This window comes from Eptesicus fuscus, chromosome 2 (genome assembly GCF_027574615.1).
Source record: "Eptesicus fuscus isolate TK198812 chromosome 2, DD_ASM_mEF_20220401, whole genome shotgun sequence".
Classification (NCBI taxonomy): Eukaryota; Metazoa; Chordata; class Mammalia; order Chiroptera; family Vespertilionidae; genus Eptesicus; species Eptesicus fuscus.
Window position 1 is genome coordinate 29230873 of NC_072474.1, and position 14486 is coordinate 29245358.

The window sequence follows — 14486 nt, forward strand, 5'->3', positions numbered from 1 at the left end:
TTTCTGGAGGCCAAAAGAGGACAAGGTTGCAAAGAAATGTTAGGCGACTTGTTGAAAGTCATACAAAGTGTCAGGCATAGATTGATAATCTGAAACCTTAAGCAGACGGACGACCTCGGTGAGGTTGGCCCAAAGTCAAGCTTTGTGCGTTCTATAAACGGAAAATGAAAGTCAGTTTTCTTTTGCATGGTAGAGACATTTCAGAGTAACACTAAGAAGGTTGGACCGGTTCACACGGGCAGTGTGGAAGTTCAGGGCAGTGCTGGACATGGGAATCGACACCAGCATCCTGGCTCCTGATGCGTGCTGGGGATCTGCTCACGGAGTTCTGCAAAACCACGGCACCTTCCACGCAACCTGAGGAGGGACCCGGGGTGCTCTCGCACCCTCTGAAACTTCTGCTAGGTGTGGAATTGTAACACTACTTAGATTACCTGAGGGCAGACTGGAGTACAAGACCTTTCAGAATTCAAAGCAGGCACAAAGGTAGGCCGTAGTTCACTTTTAATTTTTAAGGAAAATTAGTTCAAATCAAAACAACACAACACATAATAGTGTTCTCACAGTGCCTGAGGCATCCTTTCCAAACTAATTTTGGAACTAAATCCTCTTATTTTCCCACAGTGTTATCAGAGATAAATCAGAGAAACTTTGGGTACTTGAATTATTGATCTTTCTTTTAATCTAGCATAATTAAAAAGGGAGTGTTTTGTCTTCCCTGTAGGTCAACATTTAGTTACTACATAGGTGCCATGCCACTAAGATACTTACATGGTCTGAACATACAGGAGGCCAATATCTGGACGCAGAGACACACGGTTAAATTCAATACCCTTCCCAGTGACTAGGTGAATGGTCTTAGGCAAAGTTCATTATTCTGAGCCTCAGTTTCCTCTGGGTAAAATAGGAATCATAATATCGGCTTCATTGGGGTTAACAGAAATAAATGAGATAACATATTTAAAGTTCCTAGGAAACTATCTGGCACAAAATAGGTTCTCAATAAAGGTAGGCTTTTAAAATCATATTTTCCTGTATTTTAAAACATACGTTGGAGTAAGATGGCTGGTTGCCTACCTTTCTTTCTTAGTAAAAACACTTATTCTGGATGGCCAAGTGCCCAGCTGAAAGCTAGTTTTTTAGCTTTCCCTGTAGCTGTAGAAGAGTCAGAGATACGTGAGCAGAAGTTTTTTATGGGCCTTATGGAAAAGTGATTCAATAAAGGAAAGAAACATGGCATGGGCTTGTTTTATCCTCTCCCTGTTCCTCCTGCTTCCTGACTGGAACCTGGTTTTGAGGACTGGGCTCCAGCAGCCTTATTGGGCTGAGGATTACCCTTGAGGATGGAAGCCCAGTGCTGTGGATGATGGAGCCAGGAGCATATGGTGCCCGGATCTCTGATGAATGATGCCATGGAACTGTCATACCTGCTCTGAACCACACATGTCTCACTCCTTTTATATGAAGAGTCATTTAGGTCATTGTCATTTTCTGTCCCCATTGCTAGCAGCCAATGCACTTTCTAATTGACACACATTATATCACATTTAGATAATTCTGAAATTGGGAGATAGCTTCTAATATAGTTTTAAAAATAATTTTATCAAGAAAAGCAATAATATATCTAATTATTAATGGTATCTTAAAATTCGATATAAAACAGAATATTATTTTTCAAAGTTAGGTAGGATTTAAAAAAATTTATTTACTAATTAGAATTAGGAAAAGGACATAGCTTTGTAATGTAGTCCCCATGTAGTGTTATAGTCTTGTCTCTTTTGAGGAAACATCGAGAACGTATAAACAGTAGGTCCCCAAGAAAAGTTTGTTGAATTAACTTAACAGTGACCTTCTAATTCGTGAAATATATTTTCAAGGTTTTATGACTAATCAATTTGTTTCTAATAGTTTTTATTTTACTTGTTAGTACAGTTAAAATATTTATGACAATTATTTTTACAGAAAAATTTTACTGTAAACTTTCCCTATTTCTACTTTTTAAAAATGTAAATAATGGAGAATAGCTACTGAACATATGGGTTTACAATGCAGTGTGTATGTGAAAGGTAGCTGGCATACATGCTGAATCTGATACTAAGAGGGACCACACAATTCAAGACATATGGGCTTTCACGTGAGACACAGAAAATAAAATACTAAAAAATAACAAATGCTAGTACAAAATAAAGAAAAGAATAAAATGTCATTTCCTCCTCCTGCTAAGATGACAACCTCTCACCATGGTGATTTGTACTAGACTCTGATGCCAGCGATTTATGTCACAGCCTAAAGGAAGTACCAAGTTATCTTGATCTGGCACCGAGAAAATTAATTTAAAAGAGTCTTCCCTTTTGAACCTCATTCAGATTCAGGTTCAGATCCAACTGATGCTGTCTCACACACCTGTGTCCTAGCACTGTGCGTCCACACACCACCTGGCTCCCACACACAGCCCCTCTGCCTGGTGACTCCTACTCTACCCAGTGCTGGGGAGGAGGAGCCCTCAGCCCTGCTGAGAGATGGTTGAGCTGGGACTTAAGTTCCTCAGAAGCCCAGTCCACAGGTATTTTCACTCTCCATAGCTTCCTAAATGACTTGACTGTATTTTCACACTTCGACAGGTTACATGTCCATCCAATATAAACTTTAAAAGCCTTTAATGATTTAACCCACATACACAGACAGATCACAAGGGAATCCTGCCCTTAGAATCTCCTGAATAAACTGGCAACCCATAGGAGGGCTCTTTGCATGCACAAGTTTTTCCAAATAATAACAATTCCCTGGAAAAGTCAATAGTCATTTATCTTATCTAATGTTTTTATTAGTATGCAAAAGTGACTGTCCCTTAAAAAAGGTCGTTTTCAAAATGTTCCCAGAGCAATTCATCATTCAAATCAATTGTTGCTTTATACACTTGCCTATGATACTTAATTGGTTATGCTATTTGACATGCAAGATCTGAATATTAAATCAGGACATCTTAAAAGCAACTCAGAGCCCTTCAGAGAGTGTTATGCAAGGCGACCCCTCCCCCAATTCTTAGTTCTAAAAGGACTCAATGCCTTGAAATCTAAGCAGTGAGCCAGTCATGTTTGACATTTGTGCACATTCGCTGCCACTTTTTCTCGAGCACTGATTTGCTCGGTCTAGTGAAGACTACTGCGGCATGGAACCCACAGCATGTCCCTGGAAGGGAAAGAAGTGAGCCCTGCCTGGAGCCCTGAGAGATAAGCAGAGAAGTAGGTATACATGTGTTCTATCAAGTGGGATTCATAACAGCCTTCCCCAAACATACAAAGACAAAACCATGCACACAAATATAAAAAACAGAACAAAAACCAGCGGGGAAAAGGTGCCACGCTCCACTTCATTGTATAATGCCCTAGAAGCCTGGTCTGAAGTGTATTTAGCATTTGTACAAGCCTCACAATGTTTCAAGAGAAAAGTGAGATTGCAAACAGCAACCAGGGTGCCCAGCAAATCCAGAACGCATGCTGGAGAGTGCGGTGAAGTTCCTCACTTTCAGAGACATATCCACACCATCCCAGACTGATGGATATTTATGAACTCCAGGAGGAAATTTCTAGTGGAAAATCTCTCTCACTCAGTATCAGACATGCCAAACTCCTTCCCGCTGCAGAAAATAAGCCTGCTTTCTCTTAAACAGCTTCTCATTGCCCCTTCATTCCTCATGCTTCCTCTCCTGTGGTCCCTCGTGTCTGCTGCCCCCAACCCTGCCTGCCTATTCAAATTCCCAGTGTCTAGGTTTCCAGCTCTGATGCTTAGAGTTTGCCTTCTGCAAAGTAGCATTAGTCACACTCTTGTCTCTTTTATTAGAGTGAAATTCTCTAATTTCTTGAGGTCAGGAACTGTATTATATATTTCCATATCCTCCACAGTGCTTTGAGCACAGTATGTTTATTAAGTCCTTTTTCATGGTCTGGTTTCTCTTTACTTTAGCTAAGGGTATTTATTCATTTATTCCTTCATTAAACATCTGTTGAGTACCCACTGGGAGCTAGGGAAGTTGCCGTCCACATTTTCTGATCAAGTCCCAGTTTCCCAGCCATTACTTTCTATGGCTGGCGGCAGCTTAGAGGCCCTCTGCACGCATAGTTACAGTAAGGTAGTACATTATCATCAAAGCTTGAAATAGAGAGAAAACTCCTCATATTCTTTGGACCTTAACCACATGGTCCCACGTGAATCTGCTCAATATTCTGGGCTGCGTATGGGGGCAGGGTGAAAGAGAATAGAAAAATGAAAAGAGAAAATTATGATGCTTGTGTGCATGAAGATTGATCTACAAGGATGCTCATTTGGGTGTTATTAACATCAGAACAAAAAGTTAGAAATGTTCTAGTTAGGTAACTCATGCTGTAGACGAATATCCACAGATGTGAGGAAATGTGTTAAAAATATGGGTTACAGAATAGTTGACATTTACAATAGGCTGCTATTTTTATTTTTAAAAATCCACTGGGGAGGACATCTAGAAGGATAAACTTCAAAGTATTAATGGTGAGTATACCCAAGGGGTAGGATTATAAACCATTTTCTTCTTTGAGTGTAAAAGCATTTTCCAATGTCTCTAAAATGATACTGGATAACTTTTGAGTCAAGAAAAAAAAAAAAAGCAATTAAATTTTCTAAGGGAAAAAGAGACCAGGACAAGAATCCTCCCAGAACAGGAGAGGCTTCTGACAAAATTCACCCTTGCCCTCAGTGCTCAGGTCTTCACTCGTTGATAAAGCCCACTGTACAGGCTGCTCTCCTGTTGGCCTCATAAAGGAAGACAGCAGTGCCCGTGCCTTCTGACCCGTTTGTTTCTTCAAATAGATATATGTAGGTGAACAAACAGGTGTCACATTCCACCCCCCCCCTCACAAAGCACTGCTTTGTCAAACAAGTCACAAACTGCTACAAATTCTAGTTGTTATGAAACTTAAACCAAATTCTAAAAAACAAGCAAACAGAGAATCATATGCAGAAGTAAAGCCTTTTCCCAACCGACTACATTAAAAAAAATGGCCCAGCCACCCAGGAACCAAGAGGTCGCCGGTTTGGTTCCCAGTCAGGGAACATGCCCGGGTTGCGGGCTCTATCCCCAGTAGGGGTGCGTGCAGGAGGCAGCCGATCAATGATGTTCTTCTCTCATCATTGATGTTTCTATCTCTCTAACCCTCTCTCTTCCTCCCTCTCTAAAAATCAATAAAAATATTTTAAAAAAATCTAGATCTGGCTGATATTGCTCAGTGGATAGAGTGTCAGCCCTTGCACCAAAGGGTCATGGGTTTGATTCTCGGTCAAGGGCAGGTACCTGGGTTGCATGTTTCATCCCCGGCCCTGGCAACCAATCAATGTCTCTCTCTCTCTCCCTCACCCCTCTAAAAATCAATGGAAAAATATCCTCAGGTGAGGATCAATAACAACAATAAAAAAATAAAATCTAAGTAACATTTAGAGGGGAAGAAATTTGTTTAGATGGATGGAAGGTAGACTGACAGGTAAAAAGGAAAAGGATGGAGATGTACCACATCTCACAATGAGGGTGCCACCAGGGCACCGTGTGGGCACAGGCAGATTTCCTAGGGACAGGTGGACAAACGGTTGTCTGCACAGAAGCCATACCTTGGTCTGGAACGTACAGAACATGTGCGTTAGGAATGGATGCTCCCAGGCCAAGGAGAGAACTCTCTTCTCTACCATTGTACACTCAACATCGTCGTCCATCAAAACCACGTCTTTCTTTAGGGCTTTGATTGCAAAAAATTGGTTGGTGTTCTTGAACTCTGCTAGAAAGACCTAGAAGGAAGAGGTAACTTTATTTTAGAATTTGGAGTAACACTCATGAAGGGACAAGACTGAGAGATGTGTGCTGGGTGAGAAACCCCTTGGTCCCTTTATGCAGACACAATAGAGCACTTCACTGGTTTAGGGTATCACCTAACAGTTTCATATGCTCTTTTTTTTTTTTTTTACCTTTCAAAGGGTTTTAAAAAAACTCCGATGCAATTGGATGGGTTATTCTCAGTCCCTGAAAAATTCTATTTAAAGAATGTATGCCTTGTCTGCCCAGGGACCTGAGTAAGTTTATAATTAAAAACCACAGAGACAAATGTGTATTGATGGTAGCAGCAGCAAAGGAGAAAAAAATGAGGAGTAGAGCTCTCCTTGCATGCTCAGAGAAGGCACACCATCTTATCTGATGGCACAGACACCAATCCCATTTTCAGGACCTACTGTGTGTCAGGCATTCTGCTTTGTACTTTCCACGTGCTCTCCCATTTTATAATCTTTTAATTCTTAGCTGAGAACACTCTGCAAGACAGATAAGAATAATAAAACAAATGAGGTTCAAAAAGTAACTTAAGTTTCTCAAATTCATGGAGCCACTCAGTGGAAAATGTAATTCCAGAGTTTACTTTTTCCACTTGATTTCGTGAATTGCACATGAAAGGACACCAGATGGCACCCAATGGAGAGTTTCCACACCTCTCGCCTTTGCAAATGATGCAGCAACAGACAACTAGCAGTTGCGAGGACATGGCATTTGGAGACAGAAAACTCCAGCTTGGGTCTAATTTCACAGACATTTACTAGCTGTGGGAATGTGGGCAAACCAGTTAACCTCTCTGGGCTTTCGTTTCCTAATGTGTAAAAGAGAGAACTGTCACCATATTCTCTAACTTTAGGACCACTGTGAAAAATCAAATGAGACACCACATGGAAAAGTGATTTGTGAACTATAAAATCCTCTCTAAATGACAGATACTAAGAATACTTGTCATGTGTTTCTTATAATGACTTTTAGGGAGTGTTGAAGTCAATGATGCTAAACCAGTAGGAAAAATGCATTGTGTCTACGTTTAAAATACTATAGTGTAGCATATAACTATGGGATAGCTGGCTCGATAGAGGGGAAAGAGCGTAGATGACAAGTCAGGCAAATGAGTAATGTGTAAAACCCTAGAAAACATGCAGTTTGTTCTTCTGGGCCTAAAAGTAGATACAGAACAAGGATATAGAGGCTGCCATTTTGGTGAGGAACCATTCTTCCTATAGCACAAAGGAAGAAGAAGGAGTTTTGGAGTATTCCCGGTGTTGCTCTGGTGCTTCGGCCTCCTCTCCACGGGTCCCGCAGTGCAGTCCTCACAGATGCAGGGACCCCCGGTGCTGATGGGGCGGGGCACAGAGCAGACAATACCTGAAGCTCTCACCTGCCCCTTGGGATGTTACCTAAGGCTTGTAGGTTCAACTTAATGTCTTTTTTATGAATCGTGTTCAAGTGAAGCAACTCACACAGGAATAAGGAAAGATAAACATTTCATTAACAATTAAAATTACCTTCTTAGTAATTGCTTCTTTCAATAAAACAGTCCAAAACCAGCCATAAAGCAAGAAGCTGGAAAGGTAACAGGTTATGATTACACATTAATTGGTGCTAAATTACAGTGAGGACTGGCTGTAAAATTGCCTATTACGCTCAGATTAACATCAAATGGGCCTGCTGTGGTTCATATGATTGTGGAAATGAACTAAAAGAATTAATGGATATCAGCTATAGATTTCAGGGCAGAGTAGATTTTGCCAAAGGTGAAGCACTGCTGTTTAAATTCAAACCTCAATCGCAACACAACATCATTCAGCTGGGACAATAAATCCGCTGCATTTTAGTTCGTTTATCATTAAATAAACTGGGTAAGTTTTCCAGCCAAAGTCTGGTGAGCAGGTGCTTAGCATAATGCTGGCTTTGGATGTATAAATTTATGGAACAGTAGTCTGTGGCTAAAATGTTCATGGGCACCGAATCTAAGACTATAAAACAACTAATACATTAGGTATTCTTAATATTTCAAAGAACCCCAAATTCTATATTCCATGTCATCCCCCTTTACAATCACTGGTTTGTAAATATTCTCACATCACTGATAATAGATTGTAATTTTTAAAATTATGTCTCCTTCCTCTCCTTGTCCCCTGTGACTGGCAGAGACAGCCCATAACTCCAGTGTGTGGCAGGAGGAGTTCAGAGGAGGCATTTTCTCCATGAAGCTTTTCCCAGGACTCTCAAGCTACAGCTGTGTTATGGGCTGAATTGTGATTGTGTCCCTTTGAAAAATCAATATATTGAATCCTAACCCCCCATGACCTCAGAGTGTCACTGTGGAGGTCATTACAGAGGTGATTAAGTTAAAAGGAGGTCATTGAGGTGGACCCTCACCCAAAATTACTGCTGTCCTTATAAGAAAAGGGATTAGGACCCAGACATGCACAGAGAAACAACCATGAGGGGACACAGGGAGAAGAGGCATCTACAAGCCAAAGAGAGAGGCCTTAGGAGAAACAACTCTGCCGACACCTTGATCTGGGATTGCCAGCTCTGCGAGAATTGAAGTGGCCAGTCTGTGGCATTTTGTTACAGTAGCCCTAGCCAGCTAATATAAGGCGGAGGACATTTGATAGAGAAAACGAACCACCTAAGAAGTAAAACCACACTTGAGCAAACAACAACAAAAAACAACAACCAACCAAACAAAAACCCAGTGTGAAATAAGAACTGGCTGAGGCACCTTCTTATTTCTGAGGTGTCCAGAGATGCCAAACTCGTAAGCTGCAGATGTCCACCTTCAAAGAAAAATGACTTGGATACATTCAAGGAGGCAAAGGCTGATTTCATCGGAGGCCCTAGGCCCCTATTTGTTCCAACATCTCTACCTGTCACAGAATGCTCAGGAATGCACTCTCTGCATACCCACTCGCAGTTCTGACCCCAAGAGCTTAGTTCTCCTAACCAGGAGCTTTGCTCTTCGATTTTTGGGCATTGGTCTGTGGGATTCGGTGGTATGATACCATACCTTGCCAAAGCTTCCTTTCCCCAACATTTTGTGCAAGATAAAATCCTCGATTTTTAACTTCATATGTAGAGATGGTCTTTCTACGTTCGGCTCAGGTTCTGGATGATGGCTCATTTTCTCCATCTCATCCAAGGGAGACTCCCAGGAGATTCCCTGAGGCTCTAAGAATGGCAACCAGTGGTTAAAAGGAAACAAAGAACAATGGAGGGTTATTCTAGCTACTTGGAGAACACACATTCTTTTCCAGTTTCCCATTCTAGGATCCATCCGCAATAATGCAGACAGGGGTTCTTGCTGTGCCTGGTGGCACCTCCTGCCTGTGAGCCTGGCACTGGGGCATGAACTGGGTCTCTTTATCCAAGAGACTGGGGAAATTTTCAAGTTGAGAAACATTCCAATCAGCAAAAGGCCATTTATGCAACCCAGATGAGCACTTTTAGTAAATGTCAAATCATGGACAAATAGAGATCTTAACCAAACTCAAGGAAAAATGATTCTCAATTGCTCTGTGGCTCACAAGAACAGTGGCGTCAATTTCTATGACTTACCAGGGGAGGGAAGAGAAAATGGATAGCGGGCTGTTAAAGATCTGAATTGCATCATTTGTCACAGTCTTCAAGTCAACGTGACACCTATTTTGATCATCTCTATGACCTGGCTTACTTCTCTGCCTGGACACTCTTCCCCACTCTAATCCAAACTTTCCTTTAAAAAATTTTAAGTCGATTTATTCCTCACCCCATGCCAGAGGAGGTGTAGAAAAACATTTTTGGAATCTTTCCTCCTCTCCCGAATATAATTTTTCTTTTCTTTTTTATTGAAAATATTTGATATCTCACATTGTGTTAGGATGTACAGTATGTTGATTTGATACATTTGCGTATTGTGATACGATTGCTATTGTAGCGGTAGTACCACTAGCACATCACATAATTATCATTTCTTTGCTTGTGGTTGGAATAATGACATTTATTTTTTAATCTATAGGTTTATCTTTCATATTCTCCCTAAATCCAGGGAAAATAAGTATTTTGTAATGTATGTTGAAACTGTTCAGGTTCAGAGTCAGGTGGTCATATGCTCGTATGATTGATCTTCAAACAGAAGGCTGGATACACTTCTATCATGTCATAAATGTTAAGGACTTTGGGCACTGCTATTCTTCCCCTTTCTTTTCTTAAACATCACAGAATAGTCTGTGAAGGTGCAGAATAAGACGGTCTTCTGTAGTATCCCCACCACTGAGCTCTTTGGTGGATTTATTTTTGTAAAACCATTTAACAGTGATAGGAAGTAACTAACATTCTAAAATTCTAAGGAAAAATTTACAGTTGTTTTCTCCAGACTTATTCCATTTTCTCCCCCGTTCCCCCAAAGCTCCCACTGTCTAAAAAGGTTTCCTAATGGGGCATGTTTTAGTTTCACTTCTAAGAAGTAGGAGCATCTTAGTTGTTGGCTATGTCTGTAATATTTAGATAGAAAAGAATCATCTATCAGACCAGGTACATAAAGAATTTATATACAGAGGACTCAGGTTAAGGTTAATCGAGATAAATTACTGACATTGATTCTATGGGGATCAAGATAGCTACCTCGTTTCCCTGATGCCAGTACATAGGGCAGCCTTGCTTCACCTTTTATGGAGCATGGGGGACCAATTTCAACTGGACCTTCTCTGTAGATGTGTTCAGTATCTCTTAAGCAGCGAGCCTAGATTACAAACAAAGAGTCAGACCACCCATCACTGATGGACAGCTCAGCCTGTCCTTGGGGACGAAAGCCATTTGAGATTCCTGAATGCATAAGGTAATCAAAGCTCTTTCCCTAAGCACTCTTTTTTGGATTCTACATCCTGTGAGAGTCTACTGGATTTTATGCAGCAGCAGAGCATATTCACTTCCTTCATACTTTTCTGGACCTTATTAATTGGTTTCTCCTGTGCTATCCAATCGAAGGGGAATGGGTAGAAAAACAGCATTCCCAAGTCTTAAGGAGGTTTTGTTCTTGGATATGCAAATTAAGCATGCTAGTATATGGCAAGGCAAAAGTTGCCCTGGACTAGGGCTTCTGAGGGCATTCTAGGGATGATTCTAGCATATCAGTGTTTTCTCTCAGGCTATTAATCAATCCTAGTATATGGATATAAAGCTGGCAATGAATCCTCAATAATTTTAATGAATTTATTTGTTTCTGTCCTTGCTCATTCTACAAATTTAAGATCTTACAAAGATCCATATAATACAAATGCATTAAGTAAATATCTCAAAGGGAGGGGTATGGGCATGAAGATGAAAGGGGAGAAACAAGTGCTCAGAAATAGACGCCATGTTGTCCCACACAGTTGCTAGAGATCAACGAGCAAAGGGGCTGGAGTAGTCCTTGCTGAGTTGAAACTGCAGGAACTTGTCACATACCTGTTGGGTGCTCTCAATCATTGCCAGTGCTTCGGCCATTAGCTTCTGGTTTATGCCACATAGGTTGGCCACCTTTGTCTGGCATCGGTGATGCACGTTCATGCCACATGCTAAAGGGGGACAGTGACACCATGAGGGAGAGCAACAGAACCAACTGCCATGGCCTTTGCACATGACCTTCTTTAGGTACACCTGTGGTGAAGGAACAATTGGCAACCCCCACGCCATCTTCACAGCAGGAGACACTGAATACAAATAAATTTGGACAGTGCTTTTATGATGCCACTGGGCTCCCCTTCCTGAAATAGACACACACAGACCAGATGCTCCTGTGTGATTCTGGGAAGTGAGCCCCACTAAAGATGGGGCAGAGCTGTGTTGATAGGGGCAGAGGTCTGCTGTCAGTATGCATTTAGACTGTGCCATTGCTGAGAGAAAAAGACTGATGTTGGCTCTCACTGGTGGAAAGGTGCAATGCTGGAGTTGAAGTTTGTTCACGCTAGCCCTAGACCCTCTCCCTAGACCACAGCCCAAGTCTCCCCTTTCCCACACAGGCTGCAAAGAGCTTCTCTGCCCACCAGGGTTCAGTCCAGTCTGCAGAACTGAAATGGAGATGGTGGCAGGTGGTCTGTGTGTGGGCTTAGGACTGGGGATGGGAGGAGGGAAAGTGGCTGAGACCACATTCCCAGCATATGGGAGAGTTGGGCTAGCTGAGCTAAACCATCTAGATAGGCTTCTAGCTCTTACAGCCACAATTATGCAGGAGTTTTCTGATTAATAGTCCTGAAAACAGCATGATAAAGGTCTGCCTACACTTTCTGTGGTCATGTGAGTCTCCTTGGTTTGAGGGATGTGCACGCCTGTGTGTCTTTGTGAAGACAACTATTATAACGTGTCATTAGTTTTAGAAAATTAAAATTCTGCTTGTGAAACATCACTGCTACAGTGAAAAAAAAATTCACAAACGTTTCCAAATCCCAGCTAAAAGAACTCTGATCTCAAGTCCAACTGAATTCTATAAAAATATATTAATAGAGATTGTTAAAATGGAATTAGGCAGGAGGAGCTAAAAAAAATCAGTTTTAATCTTATCTGCTTATTGTTAGCCCATTTGTGCGCAAAAAAATCCCACCACAAACGGCACCGTGATTGGCATCAAATAGGCGCTTATTAGATATAACTTTTCTTTCACCTTCATTGTATATTACAATAAATATATATAGAAATATTTAGTTGAAATTTTAGCCACCTTCATCTTTAGTTTTAACTAGCCCCCTCTTCCTCAGATAGTTCATAACCAAACACAATAAAACAGCACTTACTATGTAAGTATAAAGCTGCCCCAGAATAAATGGGTAGATCTAGTCATAAAATCCATTTAAAGTGGAATGTTTAATAAAGATGCTGTTTGCAAAGGCTTGATGTCCTTCTGAATTCTGCATCCTTAGTACAGGGAGGCAGGCAATGCGAATTTAGCACAAGGGGTTGGGGAGTTTTACTTTGCTCCTTAAAATTGTAGCCAGATCTAAGCTTGTCTCTGATGTGCGGTGGTTGTAAAGAAAGGCCCCATTCCCACTATGACAATGCCGTAAGTCTTTGTTACTAACCTAGTAGGTGAGGAGTCGATCTCTGTGAGTGCAAATAGTTCCTTTTGATGGCTATTTTCATGGGAAGTGTAGTGGAGTGAGAAAGCAGACAGGTCAGGATGAAGGGAGGCCCTACTTAGGAAGGTGGCTTATGAGAGAGCAAGATAAAGAGAGTGTGCAGCAAAAGACCAGGGAAAAAGGGATGTAGGGAAGAGAGAGGGAGGTGACAAAGAGGAGGACATGAGGAGGTGAGGCAGCAGGGACTTTGGGGTGTTGGTAGCAAGGACAGAGGACACATATGGGGGAGGAGAGGGAAAGGAGGTAATGGGAGAGGCGAGGGGACCAGAGAAAAGAGGGAGGGGGCTGCTTGAAGTGCAGGAGAGGGAGAGTGGGGAAGAGAATGGAATGGAAGAGAAAGAACGTTAGAAAAGGACAGAACAAAGCAGGCGTGTGAGCCGTGAAATAATGCCAAGAATCCTCGTGGGAGTTCTAAGCTCAGAGCATAACCACACTGCCTGGCCTGGGTGAGGGTGGGGGGTGCCGGGCTCCAGGGAAAGGAAATGTCAACGGTGAGACCCGCATGAGAACAGGAAGACTTCGGATGGGGCTTTGGTTATTCATGTGCTGTGTGTACAATTAGGATATCCAATTACTTCTTGCCTGTGAGCTTGTAAAGGCATTCTGTACAGAGCCAGGCCCTCCCAGGCCTCTCGGACAGGCACGGAGAAGAGAGTGTATCGCAGCAATTGCGGGCTACGGAGGGACTGTTCAGGTGAATTTTGACTACATGCTGGTCTTGCCTTCGGTAATGATTTAAAAACCCAGCCCCTCCTGCCTCCCTTAAGATGTCACTCCAGGCTCCCCAGACATGTGACCGCAATTGTGATGAGGAAGGGGGACGCTGCTGAAGGTGATCTTTCACCTTAAGTCCGCACCTCTGTCGCTTAAAAGATAAGACATGCATTGGTTAGTGACATAAAATAAAGTTGGGCTGCTAAGAACAGTGGCTTCTCTATTTAATAATTCAGAACAGAAAGGTCCCTGCTGCAGCCTGAGCCCTCCCTTTTGAATATCTGGGTCCCAACCCCAGTCTCACCCCCCACTCAATAGGCAGAAGTGCTTTGTCATCCTCGGTGGAATGTTTTCCTCTCTACCCCCTGATCTTGGTGCAACAGCATCTCAGCTTCTAAAGGTTATTGCCTTGGCAACTTGGAGTTTTAGAGCAGGAAAGCCCTGTTGGCTTTTTCTCAGGATCGGTCTGAATAACTTGACCAGGGAGGCTGCAGGCTCTGGCTCTGCTGTACTGGCGACCTGTGGGGAAAGGTCGGAGTGAGAGCTGCGCTTGGCCTCTCCGTGGGCATTTTGAGTGATAGACTCTCCATCCAGCTTAAGTCAGGGAATTCTTCTGTGCAGGACCTTCCATCGGCCAAGCAGACGTGCCGGGCTTGCTCCTTGATGGGGCCACAGGAAGAATCTCACTGGCTGACACAAAGGAAGGAGGCAGCAGCACCGCAGAAGCTGCCAGAGTCAGGGGCCAGGCCCAGAGAGACAGCGGGTCAGGGAGAGGGAAGTGGTCAGAGGAGAAATGCTGTCTTCTTCATTTCTCCCCAGGACGAGGCCTACAG

At 42.5% G+C, this 14486-nt stretch overlaps 1 protein-coding gene across 1 annotated transcript in view; it reads right to left on the reverse strand.

The window, feature by feature from the left end:
* The window catches only part of PRKCQ (protein kinase C theta), a 139817-nt gene that overhangs the window by 40245 nt on the left and 85086 nt on the right, over positions 1-14486 (reverse strand). The window contains exons 9-12 of the mRNA XM_054726320.1: positions 11276-11385; positions 10454-10571; positions 8862-9022; positions 5635-5808 (exon numbers count right to left, since the gene is read on the reverse strand). Coding sequence (XP_054582295.1) covers positions 5635-5808; positions 8862-9022; positions 10454-10571; positions 11276-11385 — 563 coding nt within the window. The remainder of the gene's footprint in view (positions 1-5634; positions 5809-8861; positions 9023-10453; positions 10572-11275; positions 11386-14486) is intronic.